Source organism: Colletotrichum orchidophilum, assembly GCF_001831195.1.
Source record: "Colletotrichum orchidophilum strain IMI 309357 chromosome Unknown Scaffold_75.1, whole genome shotgun sequence".
NCBI classification, from domain to species: domain Eukaryota; kingdom Fungi; phylum Ascomycota; class Sordariomycetes; order Glomerellales; family Glomerellaceae; genus Colletotrichum; species Colletotrichum orchidophilum.
Window position 1 is genome coordinate 214,128 of NW_019173031.1, and position 27,498 is coordinate 241,625.

The following is a 27,498-nucleotide window of genomic DNA, read 5'->3' on the forward strand; positions in this document are numbered from 1 at the left end:
GTACATAGTACTAGGAATACAAAAAATTACTCTATCAGTTGCCAATATCTACTTGTAACACCTACGAAAGCCAACTCTTGCGTGCCAGTCCTTCTGTGACGGGAAACAATCTTACAATTGATTCATGTCATTGGCTCGAGTCATCTCACTCTAGTGCCTTGGATGGATCCAAGTTGCGGAGTGCACTCTTGCCCGGGTAGTCAAGCATGACATCGTCACATCACGCCGCTGGAACCCCTCATCGGCCACACCATTGAGTCCCATACCAAGTTTATTGACCGATACAAGGCCGCTGGATAGCGTGCCAAGAGAAAATATCACCTTGTTCCCCGTCATCGTCGCGGTCCTTTGTCCGAGGCAACATCCATTGCCAAGTCAATCCCATCAACCGACGATGTCCGTCAACCGTCGCAGTCCAGCCATGTACTACGATAAATACCCCTCCAGCTCTTTCAACCGGCTCAGGAGATTGTTACAAAAGTATCAAGAAATATCAGCCTCTGTCTCGATTTCACGCCTCAGACCGTCTTCGTTTAGACCTGAGCCATTATGAAGTTCAAAGCAGCAACACTGGTCTTGGCCAGCTTGCTCCTGGAAGCAACCTGCGCCTCCACCCCCTCCAGAAACCCCAAACACAACTGGCTAGCCCGCCAGGACGACACAGAGTCACTCCCAATCTACAAGAACGCCTCCTACTGCGTCGACGCGCGCGTCCAAGACCTCGTGCAACGGATGACAGTCGAAGAGAAAGCCGGCCAGCTCTTCCAGACTCAGCTCCAACAGGGCCCTAACGGCACCCTCGACCCGGGCAACGCCACGGCGCACCGCAACGGCACAGAGAATATGATTGTCGAGAAGCACATCACGCACTTCAACCTCGTCGGCGACATCACCAACGCGAAGCAGGTCGCCGAGTTTGTCAACCTCGTTCAGCAGCGCGCCCTCGACACGCGGTTGGGTATCCCCGTGACTCTCTCCACCGACCCCCGGCACCACTTCACCGAGAACATCGGCACCGGGTTCCAGGCCGGGGTCTTCTCCCAGTGGCCCGAGACTCTCGGCCTTGCCGCCTTGCGGGACCCCTCTCTCGTCAGAAAGTTCGCCGAGGTCGCCCGTGAGGAGTACATCGCCGTCGGCATCCGCGCCGCCCTGCACCCCCAAGTCGACCTCGCTACCGAGCCACGATGGGCGCGTCTAGGTAACACCTGGGGCGAAAACGCGACCTTGACCAGCGAGCTCCTTGTCGAGTACATCAAGGGCTTCCAAGGGAACGAGATTGGCCCGCATAGCGTGACGACCGTGACCAAGCATTTCCCCGGCGGCGGTCCGATGGAGAATGGCGAAGACTCGCACTTCACATACGGCAAGAACCAGACATACCCCGGAAACAACTTTGAGTATCATCTCACCCCCTTCAAAGCGGCGATCGCGGCCGGCGCGAGGCAGATGATGCCGTATTACTCGCGGCCCATCGGCTTGACTCACAACTCCACCGACTACGAGCCCGTCGGGTTTAGCTTCAACAAGCAAATCGTCACGGACCTTCTCAGGACCCAACTCGGCTTTGAAGGCATCGTCGTCACTGACTGGGGTCTGATCACTGACACGGTGATCGCAGGCCAAGACATGCCGGCGCGCGCGTGGGGTCTCGAGAACACCACGGAGTTGCAACGCGCGGCCCGCATCCTCGATGCCGGCTGTGACCAGTTCGGCGGGGAGCAGCGTACCGAGCTCATCGTACAGCTGGTAAATGAAGGCATCGTGTCTGAAGACCGCCTCGACGTCTCCGTCACACGTCTCCTTCGTGAAAAGTTCCTCCTTGGGCTCTTTGACAACCCCTCTGTCGACCCCGAGGCCGCGACTAGAGTTGTCGGGAACGACTACTTTCTCCGTCTCGGCAACGACGCCCAGCGCAGGGCCTATACTCTTCTCACAAACAAGGACGACATTCTCCCTCTAAAGCACAGTAGCACCGAGACCAAGTTCTACATTGAGGGGTTCAACGCCACCTTCCTCGAGGCGCGCAACCTGTCGGTCGTCGAGACGCCAGACGAGGCTGACTATGCCTTGCTCCGCCTCGAAGCCCCCTACGAGCCTCGTCCGGGCGGCTTCGAAGCGGCCTACCACGCCGGCTCGCTCGAGTACTCGGATGAGGAGAAGGCACGTCAGGCGGCGATCTACGCGGCGGTGCCCACCATTGTCGACGTGATCCTGGATCGCCCGGCCGCGATACCCGAGGTGGTTGAAGCCGCTTCTGCTGTGTTGGGCAGTTTCGGGAGTGGCAGCGAGGCTTTCTTGGACGTGCTCTTTGGTGTCAGCAACCCCGAGGGCAAATTACCGTTCGATCTGCCACGGTCACAGCAGGCGGTAGAGGATGCGAAAGAGGATGTGCCGTATGATACGGCGGACCCTGTGTTTCGATTTGGGCACGGGTTGCGCTATGCGGACAAGTGTTCACTGTGATGGTTGATGGGGGCGTGGCTTTGACTACATGTTAGTATACCTCTTTGGTAGACCACACGGTAGATGGTGACGAAGGTGATGTGGGTATCCTGGAAAGAGGATTGTGGTGGGACTAGCCACACACCATCAATCATGACCATGACGATGAAATGACTTTGGAACTGTAGCCGTTTGGTGAGGGTTGAATACATCGAGCGAGATCAGTTTCAGTAATAATGAGAAAGCTGTAGTACGATGCTGATGCTCAGAATGCACGAGGGTGATGTGTACTTGGTACATCGTTCCGTGTGAACCCATACATGTAGGTATGCATCGTTGGATTGTGGCAATGTTCCAGGAAGCTCTTGGTGTCGATACGTTGACGAGGATGAAGTCGTGGAATTACGCTCTCTGTTGCTTCTCAGCAGACATTGAATATGTAAAACATTCAATTGACATTTAACGCACGGCCTCGGCAATTGGTCTAGGTGCAACCGGTAAGTGCACTGGCAATCCGCCGGCCCGGACGGAAACGAAGCCCCCACACTGGGCCGGTCGGTCCGGACCCATGAATCGGACTTTGACACGGTCTGAGAGAGAGATTCTCGGAAAGGATGTTGTCGGCAGGATCTGGCGATATGCTGATGAGCGGGGGACTACTTATCAATGAAGCCATGTCCCGCAGCATAGAAAAGGGAAGTAGATGGCCTCTGTGAAGCACATCTTCCTCGTTCGAGAGTGCGAAAGCAAATCGAATACGGCTTGTTCGCGGTGCATCAACAAACACAGGTTCTGCCGAGTTCCGCGGAGCCATGAAGGAGACAGATGCCATTTGATGTAATCAGGGACTCGACATCGTGAGTGGCAACTTCGAGAGCTGGTAGGTTATCTGGCCAAAGGTATCTCAAGATCATTTCGCGGGAAGGCCCGGGGCCTGCCAGCTCGGATGAGTTAATCTGCGTTAGATAACTAATCAATGCTTTCAGCAAGGCCAATCGCCGCTCTCTGAGGCATGGGAGTCCACCAATCAATATCTCCAATGGCTTCTCCGTGTATATTGCCAGTGTTGTGAATCTTCCATTGGCTACTTTTCTGCATATGCAAAAGGTGCAACTGTTGCCACGTTTCCCATGGCTTCCACGTGCAGTCTTTGATGCTTCAAGACCCTTGCGCCAGAAAGAGTTCTTTCGCCCGCCAGCAGAAAAGTCTGAGTCAGTCCCCGGTCCCCCGCTGGCAGGGCATATGAACTAAGGAAGTAAGCAGCAATTATTGACGCTAATGTCGTTGCTTGGCGCTAGCACCTTTTCGTGATAGAAGCCCGGCTGCCCGACAGCATGCCCCCTGGATTCAGCTGACAGAGACTTTGCCCGGAACAGCAGGTCGGCCCAAAATGAAAGGCTCCTCGCTTCGAATATGAGCTGATCAAATGAGTTTCGAATCAAATGAGGTGGGCGAGAGCAACGTTCGATTGGCGCAACACGTCCTGAGCTTTTCGCGGTGGACCGAACAAAGCTCAGTGCTGTCGATTCACGGGCAACAACAAGTTGTGATGAGGATCGACCGTGGAATTGGAGTTCGAGGGTGCGTAAATTAGATACCGGGCAAGATACTTAAGTTTGAAACTGTAGTATGGATACTCAGCACGCTGTCACGGATGTACGGCAGACGAAGTGTGAAGTTAGCGGCCATTTGATATACCTATCTGACATGCCGTGCCGCCATTAACCTGTGAAGAGACGAGAGAAACAAGGGGGTTCAAAAGCTTTTGGAATGCGGGGGTTGTTGAGATTCGTGGCCTGGGCCCTGGGAGCTTTGGACGCGGGCCCATGCTATATCCAAGACGCGTGATCGTTCCGGTAGCTTGGGGTCCAAGGGGTACCTTGCGACCCCTCTCGAGTCTAGCCCCAAGGGCCTTGCAATGAGACGACTAGTTGAGTTCCACTGACGGAGATCTGCTGGCGTGGCCCTGCCTCCGTCGCTGGTCCTAACGGCAAAGAGGATGAATGGGCTGTGCTTATTGGTTGGCCGCCGCTGGCATCATTCTCCTGGCAGCCGCAGTCATCTCTGAACTCGGAATATGCGAGCCGGGGGTAAATATTCGCAATTGTGACCAGCCAGATACTCCGTAGATTGACTGGCAACGACTGGGTTGACGCGGGAGTAAGGAACACCGGCATAATAAGCTTTTGCCTAACGCCGGTCTTAACACCCCAAAAATGGAGGCTTAGCTTGAAGATCTTGGCTCTTTAAAAGGCCGCGGGCCCAGGCAGTCAGTCGCAGGGCAGAGTTTTTCAGGTTTCTTGCGAGCGATTTGCTGCAACGAACTCGACGACCTGAACGACTCGAAAAGAGAAGAAGGAGAAGAAGACGGAAGGGAATGTGAGAGGCAGTCTAGGATGGTTCGTCTCCTGGTTTCACCGCGATACGGCGGTCAGTTGACGCCAATCATCGCCGCCGCTGCCTTTGTCACCCTCTGCGTCGTCTACCTGCTCCGGTTCCACGGCACGATAACCCCCTTCGCCTCGACCGGCTTCAGCTTCCGAACCTCAAAGACGTCCGGCCTCAACCTCGACGCCATCAACGCGACGGCACAGTACTTTGTCGAGTACCCCCTCGGCCCGCCGTACAAGAAGGTGTTTGGAGAGCTCGGCGAGCGGACAAAGGTGCTGCGCTCATGGATCGAGGCACTCGAGGAAAAGGACGGTGGCCGCGCCGACGGCCTGCGAGTGGTGGGGGCCGAGAGGGAATTCCTCGAAGCCCAGGTCGAGCGCGTCGCCGCATCCCTGTTCCCCTACCTGCAATCTCCGCCGAGGGACATCCACAGCCAGTCACCTCTGGCCGATCTCAGGCGAAGCTTCATGGGCGCTGCTAAACATGCCCCCGCGCGGCCCCCGGCCCAGCAATCGCACGTGGGCGGCACCGCCTCTGGCAACGAGAAACCAGAGTACGTGCCGAGAAATGCCGGCATCGTCATCCCGACGGGCCACGGCACGCTGCGGTTCGCGTGCCACTTGGTGGCGTCCCTGACGCGCGTTCACCAGACGACGCTTCCGATACAGATTGTGTACGCTGGTGACGAGGACCTATCCGAGGACGACCGCGACACGCTCGTCCAAGCTGCCGAGGGCGATGACGACCGCCTTGAATTTTTGGACATTTTGACCGTCTTCAACGACACGACGTTGAGGCTGGCAGAGGGCGGATGGGCAATCAAGCCCTTTGCCGCGCTCGGCAGCCGGTTCGAGGAAGTCATCCTCCTGGACGCGGACGTTGTCTTCCTGCAGCGCCCGGAGCAGCTTTTCCAACAGCGAACGTACCAAGAAGAGGGCGCGCTCCTCTTCCACGACCGACTGCTCTGGAAAGACCAGTTCCCCGAGCGGCACGAGTGGTTCCACGAGACGTTCAAGCACCCGAGCAAGGAGCTGCAAAAGTCGCTCGTGTGGACGGAGAGGTACGCCGAGGAGGGCGACTCGGGCATCGTGGTGCTCAACAAGGGCCGGCTGAACGTGCTCACGGGCCTGCTGCACACGGCGTGGCAGAACACATACGCCGTGCGCAACGCGTGGACGTACAGGATCACGTACGGGGACAAAGAGACGTACTGGATCGGCCTCGAGGCCACGGGGTCGACGTACAGCTTCTCGCGGCACTACGGCGGCATGGTGGGCTGGCGGAAGCCGTTCAGCGGGGTGCAGACGGACATGACGCAGGTCTGCAGCTTCGTCATTGCCCACGTGGACGAGGTGGATAGCTTGTTGTGGTACAACGGCGGGCTGTTGAAGAACAAGATGGACGACCCGAGCGAGTTTGAGGTGCCGACGCACTGGATGATTGACCAGCAATGGGTCAAGGGGGCGAGGAAGAAGGACATGAGTTGCATGGTTGGCATGAACGCGCGGGAACTCAGCGGGCCGGAGACCAGTGTGTTGAAGAGGAGTATTGAGGCTGCAAAGGATGTTGATGATCGACTTGGATTAGTATAGAATAATCAAAGATTCCCCTTTTCATGTTCAAAGTCACGCCTCCCTGTTCGGTCTACCTTATTGATTATTCGAATGAACACATCAAAGCTACAACCGAAAACGAAACCGAGAAAATCTTAGTCCAGAAGATGTCACCTTCATGTTTACATGTACACCCCACATGCAGTGAATGGAAAGTTAAGGATGTACTTTGCCCCAAGAAAGACGATTCGTTACCAATCAACGAAGAGTAAATCTCAACATCGATACAGAGTCAAGGGGGGTTTCAAGGAGAAAGTACACGTCTGCGAAGGGTCAATAATACTGCATCCGGACGCCTAAACCATCATGCTCACTGCATCGAAGAGCTGATCAAATGAACTCCTTAGACAACTTTCGACAATAGCATACATAAAGAACCAAGTTCAGGGATCCTATACCAAACAACATGCCATCCCAGGCACTCATAGTCCCCAGCCGTCCACATCCTCCATCATTCACCGCCCGTATCAAAGCCTCCCATCAATGTAGCCACACCATGTCCGCGGCAAAGCGCGAAATGACGCCTCCACTCACTGCTGTTTGAACTTCAACGCCGTATGCGGCTTCGCATCAGCCTAACTCTTCTCGCCATTCTCCATGGTAGCCTTCTCAGCCTTCTCAGCCTTCTTGAGCTTGCGTTTCTCCTTCTTAGACAAGGGATGACTATACATCTCCTTGTCTTCATCATCGACGGGGTGCGCCTCGGCCTTTTCGGTATCAGGGACGCTGATGATGATCTTCTGCTTGCCCTTGCTGAGCTTGCCGGCATTGATCTTGTCCTGCTTGACCTCGTCCGTATCGACCTTGCTACTGCTTGGCTTGCCGCTGTTGGGTTTGCTGATGCCAGGCTTGGTCGTGTTGAACTTTTCCGTGACACCTTCGTCCGTCTTGGTCTTGCTTGTCTTGGTCTTACTTATCTTGGGTTGATTCATTTTGGCCTCGCTGGTCTTCGTCTTGTCCGCAGGAGACTTGCCGCCATTGGGCTTATCGGTGTTGGTGTTCTCGGTTCCAGCTGCGTCCGTACCATTCGTATCCGCCTCGTTTTCCGGAAACACCATCATGTGGTTGATATAATGAGCTTCAAGCATGGCTATATCCGGCTCCTCATCTTCTGATGCGCCCATAGCAAGCCGAATGACCGCATCTTGGCGGTTAATCTCTATCCGATGCATGAATTCACGGAAAATGTGCACATGCCAGACGGCTGCCAAGATGGACCGAATACCAAGGATCCAAGTGTTCAGCTCGATTCCGCAGTTTTGGGTTATTTGGCGCATGTACTCCTTCGTGTTGAACTCGACGAGATCCGCAAGGCTGCGGAGTAGGGCTTCTTCTTCGTCCAGCTCCTTCAGAAAAGCTTCGTCCTTATTTCTTGTGTCCTCCTTGGTCATCTTGAGCAGTTCATTGATGGCTTCCAACGTCTGGCGGCTCTGCTCGAAGCTTTTTCTGTCGTCTTCGAGTTTCTCTGCATCCGTCTTGGCTGGTAGGAATCGTTCACATTAGCGTCTTCTTCACCGCTGAGATGGCGACTGAAAAGACATACCAGCTGGGCCTCCAGTCTCGCCTCCAGCCTCATTTTGATCTTCGTTTTTTGCTTCGATGCCAGCGTCGGCTTGGACCCCGGCGTCGGCCTGGGTGACAGATTCTGTTTGGACTCCTGCGTGTACTTCGATGCCCAATTCAGTTTGGGTTCCGGCTTCCACTTGACTACCAGATTTGGTTTGTACTGCGACATCAATCTTGGCGGGGGTGAGCAGGCCAACGAGAAGACGTCGAAAACACATCTCCCATATTAGGATTGTGCCGACGATAGTGAACACCAGGATGATCAAGATCGGCTGGGAGATCATGCAAAGGACCAAGAGGTCCATCAACATGATCAAGGCGCTCATCCAGATGACCAAGAAGTCCATCGTATCCGTTTCTCGTCGCGTCTGCTATGCTTTCCCGTGATGCTGATCTATTTCTCAGAGTTGGAGCTTCTCGAGGCGCTCAACCTGATGATGCCTTGACGAGTAGTAGAGGGGCGACAGAGTCGACGATAGTATGTATTTTGAGGAAAATAAAACCAAAAGGGCAGAAAAGCGGTGTCAACTTCAAGCAGTCCTTTTCTGCCCCTTCCTCAAAGATCGTGGGAAAGGGAGGGTCAATACCAGTGGCTGCATGTGATTTCATGTTTGCAAAAGGCGGGTGCCTCTGACAGATGGGCTTGATGCGGCGGCCTTGGAAGCACCCGGAAGCCAGCACAACCTCTCACGCTCTTCTTTGCATCATTTTCTTTTAGGCAGACTGGAAATATTCCAAAGCCTGGCAAATTTGGAAGCCCACAATGGCGACGACGAAAGGGCTGGAGCCTTCGGGACCGTGCTGCATGCCTTTGATGCCCATACAAGCTGCCAGAGCTTGAGTCTGATCGCGTAAAATCTTTCAGATGAGCGGTACTATCTTGGGAATACCAGTAAAATAGCCATATCTGTCTTTAAATAACAGAGAAAACGATCAATTTCCACCTTACAAGCTGAGAGTCAGTTTGACTACCTAGCCAAACGCTCAAAAAGGGGCTGGTTATGTGCTGTGGCCAAGCCTCTCGAGCCTTTTCCCATTGATAAATAAAAGATGGAAGACTTATGATTGACTGACCTCAAATAAGATTCATTGGCTCATTCTATGTACCATGATAATGTAGAACTACCATAATCAAAATATCATACAATTCGACTGCAGCAGGATGGGAATGCCCATATCGTTATGTCGAATCAATCAACTTTGCCTTACTCAATCTCAAGAATCCACCATTAACGACGAAGGTATCTTTATATTATTGGACCAGATCCATGTCTTAAACTCGGAATGCTCATTAAAAAATCTCTTGAATTTGTCAGAATTGGCATATTTCGCAAACCCCTCCCACTTCTCTACGAGCTCTGCCGGCAGCTTCTCTCCTTTCTTGATGCACTGATCAAGATCGGCCTTTATCTCGGTCATCTTCTTTTTGGACTGCTCTGTGTTCTCCTTCGTTGCCGAAGGCTTCTATTCTCGGCCTCGTTGATGGCACTGACAGTTTTTTCGGCCTCATTACGATCTCGGTATCGCGATCAATTCCGGTGTTGAGCTGACTGCCGCGAGCCTCCGGGTCTTTCATCGATTTGAGAGCTTCCCAGCGAGCCTTTTCTGTAGTTTCAGGTGACCAGAGACGTCTACATGTTAAAACGATACGCGTACAACATAATGTAGTCTGCAGAGGAGACGTATGGATCAATGCAGCGATGAACGCGGCGAGCCATGCACCACTTGGACATCTTTCTTGAGATGATGACTCCCGCCAATACACCATTGCTGCTCGTCAGAAGAGGTCGAATGACCTCCTTACAATAATGCATAGTGCTATGATCCATTTCGAGTCGTTCAATTGGACGTAATTCTGTATCTTCGCAGTGTTGATATGGGAGCTTTGTGTGTTGTTGGGTCTGGTGCCTGATAGTATCTGCGGCTGATTGAGATGACGGTGGTCGAACGCTCTAAGAAGATGAAGAAGATGATGGATCAAAGATGTTGGAGAGTCGGTGGCTTCCATCAACTCGGTCCCAATACGTCTGTTGCTCACGTGCAACCTTCAAGTTGTTATGATTTTGCGGCAATGGAAAGCCCTGGAACTTTGGTGTATCCTTCCAAACAGAGCCTGAAAGGACAAACCAGCAACAGCTTCCCAAACATACCCAGTGCTCTTAGCACGTCACGGATGTTGTCAACAATAGCATCTGTCCCGATCCTTTTCTTTCATGGCAAGGCGTGGGACCTCAAGATTTAATGATGCTGGTCACGGGTTGCATGAAGGCACAAAGAGACGATGCATTGTGGGTCAAAACACATGCAAGACTTCAACTTCTTCCAAGAACAGCGGAAACAGATTTGCAGATATCCTAGGTTATTACAATGGTGGTGTCTGATATATCTCTGGAGCCCAGTACATGTCGGGTTGACACATTCAGAACACGTAGGCGACGTGACGTTGAGAAGGCTCAAGACCGTCTACGGACTGTTCTCCCTGTCTCTCATCCCCCTTGGTAGTTATAGTAGATGCACTGCCATCAAGGAGATGATTTGCAACCCTTTTGGGCTTTAATACCTTGGGCCAATGGCGATATAGAGCACTCGGAATAATCGAAGCCTGAAAGAAGGTGCTCAGTTCGAGGCCGAGCCTCTTGTTGGACGAGACATTCAAAACGCGAGCGATCCAAACAAATCAAAGATTCAAATTACGGGCCGTGGTGCGACAACAGATACAAGAACTATAAGTAATCGTGGAAGTAGGAATGTGTTGGAGATTGCCCAAACTCACATACACCGCTCATTCTTTGTCCTTACACACATAGAATGACTAGGAAGTCCTGTGGATTTGATAGCAAGCTCCGGATTCTCCTACTTTGATGGCCAGCTGAAATATGATGAACGCGTTTGCCTACGACGAAGGATGAACGCGGTAGGGAGGTAAGTTGCGCTGAGGAGCGAGGGGAACAGCCGGATGCGATGCAATCAATGGCACGTCGTTGCCAAGTCTGCCAGAACCACCAACAACGCCGCTGACTACAGAACATCGAAGCATGTAATCTCCCGGGCCAGCGGGCGGGCGAGAATCATTGAGTCATGGACCGAGCTTGCATGCCCATGGCTACAAAACCTTAAACTTAGTGCTGTTTAACATATATTGCAGCAACTGTCCTCCGTCCATCGCTTTTATGCTCAGCGTGATTACGGAGCTAAAAATCATCTTCCGCAGGTCGGCAGACGTGTCGGCTGAGCCTCATGTTTGATTGTCAAGTAGTCATGGCCCATAGAGACGTTTTGAGACCCGTATAAGAAGACTTGACAAGCATCAGCCAACTTGGGCAGTGCATTTCAGCAATAGCCATGTGCTGTCCAACGTTACTGGCCCCACGCTCCTTGATACCGCATGGGCCCAGATCTAGACTCTTGAACCAACTTTTGGCTCTATCGTGAACTCAAAATAATGTTACGAGAGTATAGACGGAGTTCTTTGGGGCTAGCGACAAACGACCTCGCTCGCCGTCTCGTGCACCGAGAGCCCGGGAGTCCGGGCCCACGACCAAAAAGAATGCCATGGGCTCTCTCGTGCGTGGCCCATCTTGGCATACTAGCGCCATCTCGCCCAATTTGATACCATTGGTAGGGGTGTCGCATCATTAAGGTATAGTTAATTGAGCACCAGCACCACCCACCACAACAAGCTAGGCCTTAACTTCCATTTGCGGGTCAACGACTCTTGAACCCACGCTATCTACGAATTAGCAAAGTTGCGAAAAAAAGTTTCTTAGAGAGCACCAAGACATTCTTAATATGTTTTGGCTACTAGCCCAGAGTGCCGAGAGGGATCAATCTCGGTGGTATCAATGTTTGCCTCAATTAGCCCCCCGATTGCGACTGAGAAGCCATGCCCACACTCAACCTATAAATCATCACCGGAGCCATGCTCTCACTGCCTGCAAAAAGGCGGGAGTAGTCCTTCATACCATTCCCACTCTCTCACTCTCTTTATCTCTTTTTTTGTGTGATTTGCACCCGACCTTTACACTCTTTTCAAAGTACATAAACACATTTCACAAACCATGTTTCTCCTACCGGCATTAGTCTCTTGCCTACCCCTGGCCCTGGCGGCCAACATCTTCGTGTCCCCCAAGGGCGTCGCGACACCCGACGGCTCCCAGTCCAAGCCCTTCAGCGACATCCAGGCGGCCGTCAATATTTCCCAGCCAGGCGATATCATCATCCTCCGTGGCGGCACCTACGACCTCCTAAAGAACATCAACATCACCGTCAACGGCACCGCCGCCGCGCCTATCACCCTGCATGCCGCTAAGGACGAGGAGGTCATCATCGACGGCGAGGGCCTGCCGGACACGCCCGCCCCCGTCGGCGCTTCCGTCCTGAACCGGAACCGCGGCGTCCTCCACGTCGAGCGCGTGCAATACTGGAACTTTGCCGGTCTCACCTTTACCCACGGCGCGTACGGAGTCTACGTCAAGGACTCTAGCAACTTGCGCTTCAACCAGATCGTCACGCGGGACAACTACGAGTCCGGTTTCCACATGCAGGGTGCCCTATCCAACAACGTCATCTCGTACCTCGACTCGTACGGTAACCACGACCCGAGAAACAGTGGCGAGAATGCCGATGGTCTTGCTATCAAGGAAGGCAAGGGAGAGGGCAACATTGTCGTTGGCAGCAGATTCTGGGACAACTCTGACGACGGTGTCGACTTTTGGTGCGTCTAAAGATGCTTGACGATGGTGTAAAGACGCAAGAGCTAACAGTAGTCTATGTAGGGAGTTCCACTCCAAGTTGACTATCAAGGACAGCATCGCGTGGGGCAACGGCTTCAACCGCTGGGTACGTCCACAACCGCAAAGCCCCCATCCTCTCTCTCTCTCCACCACCGCATCTAACAATCCCGCGTAGAACATCTCCGGCTTCACCGGCAACGGAAACGGCTTCAAGCTCGGCGGCGGCAGCGCGGGCGAGATCCTCCCCGCCGCCCGCGACGTCATCAACTGCATCGCCTTTGGCAACAAGGCTAACGGCTTCACGGACAACTCACAGACGGGCGACTTTATCATCGAGGCCAACACCGCGTGGCTAAACGGCAAGACGGGCTTCCGCAGCGTAAACGCCACGGCCGTCCTCAAGCGCAACGTCGCCGCCCTCAACAACCCCGGGGCCGCTGCCAACGCCACCTACGCCGGCCAGGCGAGCCTGCGCAACAACCAGACGTCTGTCAACAACTCGTGGGACGTCCTGGGCGTGCCCGCGCTGACGAATGCCAGCTTCAAGAGCGTCGACATTAGTCTTGTTGCTGGTGCACGTGACAAGAATGGCAAGATTGTGCCCAGCGACTTTTTGGTGCTTGTTGATGGCGCTAAGAGGGGTGCTACTACCACCTGGAAATAAAGCAGAAGTCGTTTTCGATGGACCATTCGCGGGGGGACTGAGTATACAGGGGCATTTTGAGATGGCTTATGGTAGTTCCCTGTAAACAAACATGAAGCCGCTTTCTTCTACCGAGGTGCAAGTGAGCGCGTGTTCCGCGGTGTAAAGGCCTCTGGGTAGACGTCGTTTTTTTACTAGTGAACAAGCTAGAAAGCCTCACAACTAAGCTTCATCTTGACGCAACTTCAACCATCCCTTGAGTGTGACACACGTCTCCGCAACCCAACTCCACAACGACCGCTATCGAGCAAACACGACGGCCGTGCTGCGGGGCCGGGACACGGGGACGGGCTAGTCCTGTGTCACACTGCAACATATGAAAGGCAATAGCTCCGCTCCGGGATCGGAACTTAAAAATCGGGCATTAATAAAGAATGGGGATGGGTGGGTGGGCGAGCTCGATTTCCACCGTGGGATCTCACAAAGGTGCCATAGAAAAAGCGAGGGAAGATGCTTGATAAGACTTGTAAATAAGGGGTGGCGTGACGTAATATGCATGTCAAACCGGGCAGTCCCCTGCCAAGCAAAAGTCTCCGGGGGTCGTGATGTGATGTGATCATGCGTATCATGTCACGATCTCACCTGGGCTTATCTGCACTTGACTCTTGACTACTGCACTCTTCATGCCGTCGAAGCGATCATCGACAGATTGATTGACGAGATCAACATCTAGACTCGACTGCGTCCTTGAAGCACCTTCATTGCGTCCGATTCTACAACAACCGTTCATCATCATGAAGTCGATCGGCATCTTCCCGGGCTCGGGCGCTCTTGGCGGCAGCACGTACGACTACCTCTTGAAACTCCTCCCCAGCGATCACATCATTCTCATCAACCGTCACCCGGACCGCGTGCCCCAAGACCACATCAAGAACGGCGTCCGCGCACGCAAGGCATCATATGAGTCGAGTCCTTCCGATCTCGAGGCCGCCTTCGCAGGCATCGAAGTGCTCTTTCTCATTTCCTACCCAAGTCATGTCCACGACTACCGCAGAAAGGTGAGAGAGTTGCAAAAACTGCCAACGGGTCCATTGTCGGCCTAGCTCGTTCCACCTAGCGGCGACTAAAAAGCAAGCAAAAAAACCACAGGTGCAACTACCAGCCGTCGACGCAGCGCGCCGCGCAGGCGTAAAGCACATCTTCTACAGCTCACTAGCTTTTGGCGGGGACCTGCAAGATGCCTCGGTAGCGGAGGTGATGCAAGCTCACCTAGACACGGAGCGCCACCTCGCCGCGGCCGCGGCCTCCGATCCGAGCTTCACCTACACCGCCGTCCGCGAGGGCCTCTACTCGGAGTCGTACCCAATCTACACCTCCTTCTTCGACGTCAACGCCCCTACCGCCACCACCGACGAGATCCTCATCCCGCACGCCGGCGCCGGCGCCGGTCCCGGCGTGTCGTGGGTGAAGCGCGACGAGCTGGCCGAGGCGACGGCGAAGCTCATGGCGCAGTACTCCTGGGACCCGGACCACTTTGCCCACGTCAACAAAAAGATCCTGCTCACGGGGCCGCGGGCCTGGTCTCTTGCGGAGACGGTCGGGGTCCTCGGCGCCGTTGCCGGCAGGGACCTGCGGATCCGCGAGGTGAGCGTGGACGAGTATGTCCGGCTGCCGCAGGTTGTGGCGCGGTTCGGGTCGCAGGACAATGCGAGGACGTGGGCGACGGCGTGGGAGGCGATTGGCGCAGGGGAGACTGCCGTTGTGTCGGAGACGCTGAGGGCGGTGATAGGGCGGGATCCGGAGGCGTTTGATGTCACAATGAAGAATCTGAGGCAAGCGTGATGATGTGGAGGACGCCCGCCCGTTCGTTTCATTCACGATGGCATCACGCTCCGCGGTGGGATGGCTGGTCGTTGCATGGCATTGACTCTGGGAATCGCTGAGGCCATGCGGTCGAGGGACTTTGGTGCACGACTTTGGAAGAACACTTTGCGCAGTCTATGGTCGAAGCGATTTAATTTGGGTGGTCTCGAACGACATAGAGTCTCTCAGAGCGCGAGAAAGCATCTGGCAGCGTCTCTTGGGACGAACCGTACTAAATTCGCGTGGTCTGACTTTCACGCAGAAGCACTCTATAGGCACTGAAAAAGGCCGCTTTTCAACAACGGGCGATTGGTTTAGTGGTATAATGACCGCTTAGCATGCGGTAGGTCCTGGGTTCGATTCCCAGATCGTCCAATCTTTTGCCGTACGATGTGAATCATTTTTAGCTACATTTTGTCCAACCGACCGACTGTGTGGAGGAGCCCTGTGCGCGTGCGACCGAATAGAATGATGTTTGCTAAGCCGAATTATCTAGACGTTTGTTGGCCAGACAAATCTCAGCAGTTACTTTATCCCCCACCGCCTCACCTCGGCCCGCAGGCTAATTGGAATTTTGGACTTGTGTCGATGCGTGGTCTTTTGATAGGACCGACCATGGACCCTATGATATTGAGTTTATGCTTGTAATGCTTGACTTAATGGTCTATTTGTAAGAGATCTGTCTATTGCTTAACGATGCAGACGTATAAGGACAAACTAGGTATTTAGGATGGTCAAGGCCATTTTTGAAGGTGTATGCGCTTCGTCGTCAGCGGCTTGAGGGCATAGCGATCGCTGATACGTCTAGTACCCACTGCTAATTGTTTGAAAAAACTTTTGGAACATGAAATAAAGTTGTTAACAGCCATGGTAACGACGAATAGGATTGCCAGGGCGGTGCTGAAGAAGCAATGCCACTATAATGAGGCCAGATCGCTGATAATGATTTTCGTTCAGGATGTTGAGCCCGGACTTCCTACTAAGGTAAAGTAAAAAGATTTGGTGAAGGCGGTGGAGGTGTTGGAGCTAGTTATGTCTGCAAAGCCGACTGAACGATATAGACGATAAAAGTCGTTCAGCGGGAGGGGATGTCGACGAGCTTGCCGATGAAGGGCTTGTTGATGGGATGGATGATCTGGCTGGCAGTGTTAACGGCGGCGAGTGAGCTGTGCTGCCTGAACGTCGAGCTGGCCATGGTGACGAAGATGTTTAAGGTAATGCCCTGATTAAGGGCAGAGGCAAGTATGACCAGGGGAATAGAGATGCCTGACAGCCTGATAATGACCTTGCCGGGCTTACTACAATGGTAGAGGGCCTTGTCGAAGGCCGCAAATCGACTGAACCCGATACTAGCGTGCTCATCATCAACGGCAGCTGACAGGGCCGAGTCTGATATAGGCTGTGGTTGGGATAGTCGTTGGATTTCACAACCCCGTCAAGATGCTGTTCTCGATTGAGCCGTACCTCGGACGAGAATGAGGGTCACAGAAACCGGTCGGTGACTTTACCATGGGTCCTTGGGGCTCCACTTGGTGTTGAGATTCTTGCTTGTCTTGTGGCCAGACGGATGTGAGTGACTTCCAGGCAGACCATGTCGACAAGAAGGATGAACAGGTCAAGAGTGAGGACGACAAAATTGATGATGACGCGGGCTGCCCATCTTTTACATGATTTTCAACACTAAACCGGCGGGGGTTTATTTGGATATCTTGGAATATTGACTACAAACACGTCCCAGAGATAGCTCATAGTTTGGTGAATGTAGCACTGGGTATTATTATGAGAGAAAGCAAAAGGATGTTGAGGAATCTTTGAGCATATTATTGTCAGGCGGAGTAGGCATCGTTTCATCGGAGGGCTGAAATAGCGAGGGACGGTATAACTGAGACTTTTACGACAAAGAAGGGGCTGGAAACAGTTAATCAGGACGTCCACCTGTGAAGAAAGCTAAGCCGTCTGATTTGCTTATATAGTGGCTGTGTTGCTCCTCAAACTTTTCATTACTGTCCCTCCTCTCTCTTGAAGCATTGCTTTCGATATCCTTCATTAACCCTGTCTAGTTGAGTGTACTCTACTTAAAACACTCAAGAAGCAAAAGTCACCTGGTAAGGCGCATCCGCATGTATAAAATAGTCACCAACATCGCAGTTGACGTTAGAAGGCAGAAAATACTCCCACGGCTCGCCATGTCCTGTCTCAATGCGGACCCGAAGGTTCAACGAACCATGATTGACAATGTTCAGGGTGGTGTAGTCTTTTGGAGCCTCGTGATAAGGGTTTACGGCAACCTTTGTTGATAGCATCTCGATGGTAATCCAGTTATTGTCCCAAGCGTAAGATTCCGTCTGGCCGACACTCGTTGGAAGGTTTCTGTCTGGGTTGTGTTCAAACGGACCCCATCGAACAACATCGTTCCTGGTGCAATCCGCTGCAGCAGCTATGCCCCAGTAGATCACGAAAGGTAAAAGATTGCCCATGCTTCCTGCTAAACGACTTTAGTACGAAAACGACATTTAGTATTACCACTGTGGCAGTAACTGTTTGGTGAAATACATACTAGTGACTGGCAGTTTCGGAAATTCGAAGTGAGTGAACGTGGGTAGAAGAAAATGGATGAGTGAAAGAAAGGCTCTTGCACTGCCGAGAGTGCTCTGGATTCCAATATATACTTGGAAAAAAAGGGAGCGGGATTTGGACTCACTCTTTCAGTCTCAAGAGGTACTTGACTAAGTTTTCCTTTCAACGATTCATGGCATGCGTTGGGTTTTCAAGGCTCTCTATCCAAACCAATTTCCGAATCACAGTTGTGAGCCAAAGTAAGAATCTTTAATTAATTCTAAACGAACCAGGTGAAGTTTGGTTGTCGTCGTATGGTGTGAAAACACAGGTTAGAGTTTGTGCGAGACCCGTATATGTCATGGCCTTCTTGCCGTCTGATCCGCAACTCCATACCTGCAAAGGAAAAGAGTTTGTGTGAGATCCGCATGACTAGGGGGCAGGCTATGAAAAATTGTTCCGACAGCGTGGTCTGCACCTTGGGGTCAGTTTGAGCCTGCACTACTTGTCCCCGCGACTCAGTGGGACCGCACGGAGTCTACGCATGATGGAGAAGTAGCAGTCACAATAGGCCTGGAGATGTGAACTGGCGGCACCTGGGTATCATCTTTCGCGCTATTAAGAGGTGATGTTCGCTAGCAATCGGCTATCGAATCCATGCCTGTGTTTCCTTATCTCTGGGACTGAAAAGTTAAAAGCTCCCTGACTTTATCAAGCGTTGTTATTATATTAGTACGAAATTTTCTCACTCTTGTATTATTCGAGTATTGGAGCCTAAGGATGGAGAAAACACAGAGGACTGAAAACAGACTTTGAGACGACCCAGAGGAATTATAATTACTGCCCAAAAGCAATTAGTAAGACAACGGAGTCTACAACACATGACTCATTGCTGTCTTTGCGGCACAAAACTCACGTCAGATGAGCCAGACATGGAGCCGGAGAAGACAGACAACTAAGCGATCAACATTGGATTTGCTGCGAACCTTGACCAGAGTTCCATGAACCGAATATGTTCTGAAAGATAGTGACAACATGATCAAGGGAGTTCCAATCAACGGAGAGGTATTCCGCGATAGGAATAGATTGTGACAACCACGAACAGGGTAAGGTTTCGGAGACTGAGGTGTTTTGAAGCTGTCGGATTGGAAGCCCAATTCGACCTCGAGTCAGCGCCAGCGCAGGGGCCATCTGAGGGTCTCTATATCAGCGCTCAACCGGCGATCCAACCCACGGTTGGAACCTCTCTTTTCCTCTTGACGCAGAGATCAATACAAGTTAATTGACCCTTCGTCACCACGGTTGGATCGAACAAATCACCCTGTGATTACGTAAACCAACATAAGCAAATGTGTACCACCGACTCAGTCCGCCGAGCTGTCACACGTCTCGCGCCCTCTTGGCCACATCAGTAGCGTTCTCTGACCGTGCCGCTGTGAGACACCTCGAAACGTATCCCACGACGGAATTTCGTTCTTCAGTAAAGCCGTCTCTCACAAGCTTCTCCTTTTCATTTTCAATACTGAAATTAAACGAGCCAAGAGGTGGACAATAGCTGAACTCTGCCGGCTAAAAACCCACCAACATAATATTTCTATTCACCGCGTGGCTTGATACGTTACGTAGCTCTATATCGCTATAAAGGATGACCAGCTTATACTATCCCATATACGTTTGAACAACCGCAACGACGACTTCTTCTTTGGCGGCTGGATTAATCATTGCAAGTAAAATAAAGTCCGGACGGCCTAGAGCTGAGAAATTAAACGTGCTATACGCCTAGCCACTATCATCACTGGGGAACAGCGGCGGCGCCGCCTTAAAGAGGAAAACTTTTGAATAAGATATTAAGAAATTAATGCAAGAGTTCGTGTGGGGGTGGGGGTGGGCGTGGCGGGCGCTCTAGGTGTGACGCAGTGATGTAGCTGCAACTATTTAGATCAGAGGCTCTGTTCTGCTCATTACAAGTCGTCAATGCCGCCTGAAAGAGCCTAGCAACTCCAAGTCTTCTAGAGTACTTCCGGTTACACAGCAGCAGAGAGGCCTGCTCACGCCCCGACGCAAGTAGCGAATAAAAAGGCACTTTTCAATCAAATGTTAACACAAAAGCTTTCCAATTTTTTCGAATACTTTTTTTACTCAACTTAGACATTCTCTTCAACCTGAGGTCCCTAAGAACCTAATGGATATACCGACAGTGGCAGGGCATACTAATTGAACGCGGTCACGATTTCCCTAGGAGTTAAGAGTTCAGATTCCTACTATAATTTGCTCAAAGTCTAGAATACCAATTCCACTGTTACCTGCTAACTACAATGTGATTCGTCCTCTTTACTGTTCACCTTTGTTCAAGATGGAGAAGCTGCTAGGGTGCCCGAGAAGAACTCTAATCGATGCTGGGCAAGGCAGGCGGGGGGACCAGATTAGCGCCCCATCCACCAAATAAGCGTTTTAGACTTAAACCGACATTCCTGGATGATGGGTTGATAAGATTTAGGAGTGCCGTGAGACTGTGCCCTCCCTGCCCAACCCAAAGATACATCGAAGACACCACCTCCCCTTAATTATGGTCTAGAACTAGGACGCCTACTCTTCAAGACACAGGTCGTGACTAGCCCGTAGCCTATCTTAATCAAGCTCCTGTTGCAGGAATCGGCCCATGCATCATAGCCTCCCACGCCTAGGCCTCGCCCTCCAAGTCTAGCTCGCCAACCCCAACCCGCGATCGCCAAATCCCCATGATCCTTGAATCCTTACCGCCGCGCTACCCCAGTTCCGGCAGGTCGACTGCCCGCGATCCGGCACTTGACCTCCTGGATCTGTCCAAGACTCCAAGAAACTCGCGGGGGGACACTGGCAGTCTGGTACTGCATGTTGTTTGCTTGGGTCGCATTGGCTCCACCACCAGTCCTACCAGCCCAATCTATCTAAACTTTTGTTTGACTTGCTTAATCAAGTCTTCAAGGCCGACCAGACCATGCAAAAGGACCATCCGGCGTCTTTCGTGGTCTGCCATTTTCCATGCCACTCGCCCCCTCAGTGTAGAACCTGTGCCATGTAAGCAGCCTAATGTCTCGAGGGGTTGCATGCTCGTCTGATGATGCGAGAAATCCCCTGGCCGACGTGGACGTGCCCAGCCGCATCCAATCCTTCTCTCCGAGCTTCCAACCTTCCTTCTCCAGATCCCCCCAACCCCTTACCCCCTACCCCAAACCCGGGATCTGTGCGCTATTAAACGCAGAATCATCAGCCAGTCGCGTCGGTAGCCTTGGATCTTTACCGCCCTCCCCCCCTCTGAGCAAACCCAGCGCGGAGAAGCGAGCTGGGGCAACACAACTTGTTGAGAAGATAACCCATCTGCATGTTCCCTCCCCAGACACGGGGACTTTTGTTTGCAGATGTTTTGCCGCATCTCGCCTTGTTTCGATCGGGCAGGTCTTTCCGACCCAGTAACTGGGGATAGGTAGGTAGTAGTGTCTCAAAGTCAAAAAGCAGGAGAGCAAACGGCACACAGACAGGGCAACTTGAGATACTTTACTCTCAAGGCGGGCCGCAATGACCAAAACGGGAAGGTTGTAAGAGCTGCTCAGGCAATGCCCGACGGTCCGATCCTCGTCCTTCATCCTGTGTCCTGTTCCTATCAGGTTACTGTTCCTTTTTGGCCCTGCAGCCTGCCAACGAGGTATCCAATTCTCTGGAGAGTATGTTTCTTCTTTCTTCTCTCTCAATCTCTTATTCTCAGGTACCAAACTCTCTTCGCACTCGTATATCGTACATAAAGGGAGGCCACACCTGTGTGGCTAAGATGCCGGGGATGCGCTTCTCCGTGCACCCTCGCTGAACTCTCACGCGCGGTCGCCATTAACTCACATCCGTCTCTCTCACACTCTCTCTTTCTCAAGAGTTCTCTTCCATTCATCTTCCCAAGCTCAACACGATGAAGTCCCTCGTCGCCCTCTCCACCCTCATCGCCGCCGCCTCTGCCGCCACAGTCGCGGGGTCCGGCGCGAGCGCCAAGCGCGTGAGCTACGATGGCACCAAGGTCTTCCGTCTCTCTGTCGGAGACGAGGTCGACAGGGTCAATGGCGTCGTCGACAAGCTTCGGTTGACCACTTGGAAGGGCGCTCCGAGAGCCGGCGCCTTTGCCGACATTGTCGTCCCCGCCGCCGACGTCGCCTCATTCAAGGCTGAGGTTGCCGGCATGAACGTCACCACCATGCATGAGGACCTCGGCGCCTCGATTGCGGACGAGTCTGGCTTCTCGGTTTATGCTGGTAGGTGTCGAGCCCTTTATTACACTTGAATCCAACTTCGTCACCAGTGTCGGATGTGCTCATTTCTCCCTCTACGCATCTCGGTGTGATAAATGCTCGTCCACTGACTTCCTCCCAGTCGGCTCTGCCAACGCGACCTGGTTCAACTCGTACCACGCGTACGCCGACCACCTCCAGTTCCTCAAGGACATAGTCGCATCGTACCCCGGCAACGCTGAGATCGTCACCTCGGGCTCGTCACTTCAGGGCAACGCCATCACCGGCGTCCACATCTACGGCACCTCAAAGGGCACCAAGCCGGCTGTCGTCCTCCACAGCACCGTTCACGCCAGAGAGTGGATCAGCACTTTGGCCAACGAGTACATTGCCTGGAACCTCCTGAGCAAGTACTCCTCCGACACGGAGATCAAGAGCTTCGTCGACAAGTACGACTTTTACATCTTCCCCGTCGTCAACCCAGACGGTAAGTTCGCTTTTAGTCTCTCCCCTCACTTCCATTGTGAACCTTATTTCTGACTCTCTCTCTCTCTTCATAAAGGCTTTATCTACACCCAGACCACAAACCGTCTGTGGCGCAAGAACCGCCAGAGCACCTCCGGCAGCAACTGCATCGGCCACGACATCAACCGCAACTGGCCCTTCCAATGGTCCGTCACCGGCGGTGCCTCGACCGACCCCTGCGCCGAAGACTTCAAGGGCGCTTCCCAGGGCGACGCCCCCGAGACCGCCGCCCTCTCCGCCTGGCTGGCAAAGACGAAATCCGCCCAGGGCCTCAAGCTCTTCATCGACTTTCATTCCTACTCCCAGCTCTTCATGACCCCCTACGGCTACTCCTGCACCGCCGTCTCCGCCAAGAACTCCGAGTTGCAGTCCCTCGCAAAGGGCGCCGTCGCCGCCATCAAGGCCGTCCACGGTACCTCGTACCAGTACGGCCCCATCTGCACCACCATCTACAAGGCCACCGGCAACAGCGTCGACTACGTCAACGACGTCGTCAAGGCCGATTACACTTTTACTCAGGAGCTCCGCGACACGGGCAACTACGGATTCATTCTGCCCGCCTCTCAGATCGTGCCAACCAGCGAGGAGACCTATGCTGGTGTCCGCTACCTTCTTCAAAACATGAAGTAGATGGTGCTTTGGCACAAACGAGTAAATGGACACTTCTCATTATAGAGAAAAAGTGCTTGTTGAACCCTTTCCGTCTTCATGTATTTAATTTCGTAGTCGTCTTCTGTAAGTATTCTTTCAGAACATGAATGAATAAACAACATCATCCAAACTCGCTTCACAACCCGTGGGCCCGCGTTCTACACTGTAGGCCAATCGTGTATTTCGTTTCCTCCAAGCCGGAGCCGACATTAAACATGCGTCCAAGCACAGCCCGTCGCACGCTGATACGTCCTCCGTGCCATTGACCCTTAAACTTCAGACGACTTTCCGGCTGCATGTGCAATCAAGGTCTCGGCCGACGTCGTATGAGTACCCGGCGTGCCTGGGAGGGAGGGCCTGAGCCAAGGATCTCGCTACCTTATTTCCCCTTCTGTCGTCATGTTTCCCACGCTTGTGCTCATACCCCGGATTACTTCATTCTTGTCTCAGGAGTCCTTTGTCACTCTTGATATCCCGATACCAACCACGGTCTCGTAGCACAATAGTTCAACGCTCCAGTTCAACGAGCATCAACTATATGTACAATCTCAACGAATAACACCCACCAAGTCAGCATGCGCCGACTCACAAGTTTTTCGGCGCTGATAGCAGCGGTGGCGATGCCACTCTCCACCGCCGCTGAGCTATCCCGCAGAGAACTCCAACCGCTGCCGCTCTCCGTCCACGACCGCTACATTGTCGACGCCCGCAACGAAACAGTCGCCCTCGTCGGCGTGAACTGGGCAGGCCATGAGCGGACCATGCTCCCAGAGGGCCTGCAGTACCAGTCCGTCGCCCACATCGTCAAGAGGATCGCCGAAACGGGCTTCAACGCCGTCCGCCTGACTTTTGCCACCGAAATGGTCGACGACATTGTCGAAAAGGGCGGCGACGTCGACCTCAAGACGACGCTGCAGAACGCGCTGGGCCCGGAGAACGGCACGGCCATCCTGAAGCAGATTCTTCAAAACAATCCGGCCTTCAACGAGAGCTCCAAGCGACTCGATGTGTGGGACGCTGTCGCGGCGGAGCTCGGGAGGCAGAAGATTTACGTCCATCTCGACAACCACGTGTCCAAGGCTGGTTGGTGCTGTACGCCGTACGATGGGAACGGGTGGTTTGGCGATACCAACTTCAACACGTCCAACTGGGTCCGCGGACTATCCTACATGGCAGAACATGTAAGCTCAAACTGATGTTTTTCCCATCCACATATGTTTTCCTGGTTAGGGTCGCTAATCAAGGAACTCCCCCTCACGTAGGGTAAGGCTTCAAACTGGACAACCTTCACCAGCATGGGTCTCCGCAACGAGCTCCGGGACCCCTTCTCCGGGGATCCTCCCGAAAGCCTGGAGAACACGACCTGGACGACCTGGAAAACCCGCATGGTGCAAGGTGCCAACGCGATCCACGCCGCGAACCCGGACGTCCTCATCTTCTTTGGCGGCCGCATCTTTGACTTTGACATTTCGGCGCCCGTGCAGGGCCGATTCGGCAGCGAACCGGGCTTCAACTTCTCCATTGCCGAGTTCCCGTTCAAGAACAAGTTCGTCTTTGAACAGCACCAGTACGACCAGGGGCTCGTCGACGACGCGTGTACGAGTTACCGGGATATTCTGGCGGCGTTTGGGTCTGATGTCATGACGAGTGGCAGCAACGGGACGAACGGGACGAGCAACCGGGCGCCGCTGGTTATGACGGAGTGGGGACACGATCAGAGTGATGAGAGCGGCGCGTTTAAGAACAAGTTCCGCAGGTGTCTGATGGACTTTATGGTTGATCGGCAGATTAGCTGGATGGTTTGGGTCATGGGCGGAAGCTACTACACGCGTGAAGGTGTGCAGGACAAGGATGAGCCTTGGGGTGAGTCTATACCATGTCACTTTGTCCAGCGGTACTTTGACAACGAAACCTTTTAACATCACTGACATAACATTACAGCCATCCTTGACCACAACTGGAGCGCGTATCGCGGGAAAGCGTCCATCAGGAAACTCCAGAGCGACATGGAGAAGACGTACGAGGCCTTTCATCAGACGATGCCCTCCGCTGGGAGAAGTCCAGGGAACCAGCCAAAGAGTACTGCAGCGTCGTTTTCATACAGCGTGTCATTAGCTACTTTGATGGGCATCGTTGTCGCAGTCATGATCTGGGCGTAGAAGAAGTAGAGTGTCTTTGGGCATTTTAGAGGTTGTGTACTTATGTATTGTCACTTCATGTTATTTTGCAACATCACATGGGAAGCAGTCCAACGGGAGAAGAGACCTTCACCCTTGACGTCTTTGTAAATTGAAAATGTTTGCTCTCTGTATCTCAACTCCGTGTCATCACGACTCTCAACCAGCTCCAGAAATCCAAGTGATACCATGATGACGACCTCTACATCACAGAAACTACCTCCCTGCAGAAAACACCAGCGTCCCATCAAACCACGTCTCCAACGTCTTGGCCTGCAACGCCTTGCTCGGATCCCAATCAAGATCAAAGAGAGTCAAATCAGCCCTCTTCCCGGCCTCCAACGAACCCACCCGGTCCTCCAAGAAACAACTCCGCGCCGCGCCCTGCGTCGCGCCCGCCAACACATCGCACAGCGACAGCGCAAACTGCGGATTCACCACCGCCTCGAGCGCCGGCTCCCGCGCAGACCGCCGCGTCGTCGCAATATACAAGTTATCAATCACATGATGCGGCGCCGTCGGCGCGTCCGACCCAATCGCCACGGGCGCGCCCCCGTCCGCGAATTCGCTGTACGCAAACGCCCGCCCGCACCGGTGCGGCCCGATCAACGCCGGCCAGGCGCGGAGGATGGCCGGGTCCGAGTGCACGGGCTGCACCGACGCCGTGATGCTGAGCTTGCCCAAGCGCCGTGCGTCCTCTGGCGTCGTGACCTCGAGGTGCTCGATGCGCGGGCGGTGTTCCGCGCCGACGTGCGCCTCCAAGACGTCAATGGCGTCCGCGACGGTGCGGTCGCCGATGGCGTGCAGCGCGACTTGCAGGCCGTGTCTCGTGGCCGCCTGGACGACGGGCGCCATGTACCGCGGTGACCAGACGGGGTCGCAGTTGTCGCCGTTGTGGCTGTAGGGCTCCTTCAGACTCGCCGTGCAGCCGTCAATGATGCCGTCGCAGACGAGCTTGATGCCGACGAGGCGGCAGTCCGGGTCCGTCTCGAGGTTGAACGCCCGCGCCAGCTCGGCGGCGCGCTCGACCTGCTTGATATTCTCCGCGTCGTCGTCCCTGGGCAGGATCATCCAGTAGGCCGCGAAGCGGATGGGCAATATGCGGCCCGCTGCCTTTTCCTGCTTCCGGTACTCCTGCAGCGCCGTCCAGCCGTCTTCTTCCATGGCCATGTCGATGAGGCCGGTGAAGCCGGCGGCCGTGTAGTCGTTGATGGCCGTCTTGATCGCCGCTATGCGGTCTTGGAGGGTCGAGGTCCGGGCCATGTAGAGGGGGATGAACTTCATACTGGCCGCCTCGGAGAGCAGGCCGCTGGGCTTCCCGGTCGACGGGTCGCGCACGATCTCGCCGCCCGGCGGGTCCGGCTCGTTTTCCAGGTCCAGGTCCCTGAGGGCGGCGGTGTTGCACCACGTCGAGTGCAGGTCCTTTGCGGTGATGAGGATGGGGCGGGGGTCGAGGTCGTCGAGGAGGGAGGCAAGGGGTCCCTCGGGCGTCATGAAGTGCATCCAGCCGCTGCAAAAGATGCGTTTGGCGTCCGGGTTCGCGGCGGCGTGGTCTCTGATTGTGCTTCGAATGTCCTCGAGGGTCTTGCAGTGGGCGAGGCTCAGCTTGAGGAGCGTCTGGCCGAGCTGGGTTAGGTGGATGTGTCCGTCGACGAGGCCGGGGAGGAGAGTGCGCCCGCCCACATCGCGGACCTCTGCGCCGGCGTCGATAGCGGCTTTCACCTCGGGTGCGGAGGCGTTGCCGACAAAGGTGATGATGCCATCTTTGATCACCAACGCTTCTGCAAAGTTGGCTTCTGTCCGCTGGCCTGGGGGTGCGTTGTTGGATCTAAAGATCTTTCCGTTCTGGAAGACGGCGTGTGTTGAAGTCGTCATGCTGAGGCCGTGTATAGTCTGAGTTGATGGCCCTGGCAGGAGGTAACACAACGCTAGACCGGAGGCGCTGTGCGGCGCTGTGTAACTTTTAGCAACTTTAGCAACCTCTCAGTCCAAAGTTATCTCAGCGAATAGCATGTGCAATATGGCCAAGATCGCGAGAGGGGTGATGGTTGCATCATCTTGTTGATAGCACTGATAGCTTAGATACGG

At 53.7% G+C, this 27,498-nt stretch overlaps 9 protein-coding genes across 9 annotated transcripts; 6 read left to right on the forward strand and 3 right to left on the reverse strand.

The window, feature by feature from the left end:
- Positions 1-549: 549 nt before the first annotated feature.
- CORC01_08729 (glycosyl hydrolase family 3 N terminal domain-containing protein) lies at positions 550-2,463 on the forward strand (the record flags this gene model as incomplete). Its single annotated transcript, XM_022620359.1, has 1 exon — positions 550-2,463. The coding sequence occupies one exon, from the start codon at positions 550-552 to the stop codon at positions 2,461-2,463; it is 1,914 nt and encodes a 637-aa protein (XP_022473197.1).
- A 2,375-nt stretch (positions 2,464-4,838) lies between these two features.
- CORC01_08730 (uncharacterized protein) lies at positions 4,839-6,425 on the forward strand (the record flags this gene model as incomplete). The annotated part of the gene is made up of 1 exon (XM_022620360.1): positions 4,839-6,425. One exon carries the CDS (start codon positions 4,839-4,841, stop codon positions 6,423-6,425), a length of 1,587 nt encoding a protein of 528 aa, XP_022473198.1.
- A 596-nt stretch (positions 6,426-7,021) lies between these two features.
- CORC01_08731 (uncharacterized protein) lies at positions 7,022-8,359 on the reverse strand (the record flags this gene model as incomplete). Its single annotated transcript, XM_022620361.1, has 2 exons — positions 7,022-7,926; positions 7,990-8,359. The coding sequence occupies 2 exons, from the start codon at positions 8,357-8,359 to the stop codon at positions 7,022-7,024; spliced, it is 1,275 nt and encodes a 424-aa protein (XP_022473199.1).
- A 3,711-nt stretch (positions 8,360-12,070) lies between these two features.
- Positions 12,071-13,409, forward strand: CORC01_08732 (pectate lyase L; the record flags this gene model as incomplete). The annotated part of the gene is made up of 3 exons (XM_022620362.1): positions 12,071-12,726; positions 12,788-12,851; positions 12,921-13,409. 3 exons carry the CDS (start codon positions 12,071-12,073, stop codon positions 13,407-13,409), a joined length of 1,209 nt encoding a protein of 402 aa, XP_022473200.1.
- Positions 13,410-14,182: 773 nt separating this feature from the next.
- Positions 14,183-15,230, forward strand: CORC01_08733 (uncharacterized protein; the record flags this gene model as incomplete). Its single annotated transcript, XM_022620363.1, has 2 exons — positions 14,183-14,446; positions 14,538-15,230. The coding sequence occupies 2 exons, from the start codon at positions 14,183-14,185 to the stop codon at positions 15,228-15,230; spliced, it is 957 nt and encodes a 318-aa protein (XP_022473201.1).
- Positions 15,231-16,326: 1,096 nt separating this feature from the next.
- Positions 16,327-17,728, reverse strand: CORC01_08734 (uncharacterized protein; the record flags this gene model as incomplete). The annotated part of the gene is made up of 2 exons (XM_022620364.1): positions 16,327-16,650; positions 17,354-17,728. 2 exons carry the CDS (start codon positions 17,726-17,728, stop codon positions 16,327-16,329), a joined length of 699 nt encoding a protein of 232 aa, XP_022473202.1.
- Positions 17,729-21,744: 4,016 nt separating this feature from the next.
- CORC01_08735 (zinc carboxypeptidase) lies at positions 21,745-23,212 on the forward strand (the record flags this gene model as incomplete). The annotated part of the gene is made up of 3 exons (XM_022620365.1): positions 21,745-22,081; positions 22,200-22,544; positions 22,620-23,212. The coding sequence occupies 3 exons, from the start codon at positions 21,745-21,747 to the stop codon at positions 23,210-23,212; spliced, it is 1,275 nt and encodes a 424-aa protein (XP_022473203.1).
- Positions 23,213-23,808: 596 nt separating this feature from the next.
- On the forward strand, positions 23,809-25,392 carry CORC01_08736 (endo-beta-1; the record flags this gene model as incomplete). Its single annotated transcript, XM_022620366.1, has 3 exons — positions 23,809-24,414; positions 24,496-25,096; positions 25,175-25,392. The coding sequence occupies 3 exons, from the start codon at positions 23,809-23,811 to the stop codon at positions 25,390-25,392; spliced, it is 1,425 nt and encodes a 474-aa protein (XP_022473204.1).
- Positions 25,393-25,626: 234 nt separating this feature from the next.
- Positions 25,627-27,285, reverse strand: CORC01_08737 (amidohydrolase; the record flags this gene model as incomplete). The annotated part of the gene is made up of 1 exon (XM_022620367.1): positions 25,627-27,285. The coding sequence occupies one exon, from the start codon at positions 27,283-27,285 to the stop codon at positions 25,627-25,629; it is 1,659 nt and encodes a 552-aa protein (XP_022473205.1).
- Between the last annotated feature and the right edge of the window lie 213 nt (positions 27,286-27,498).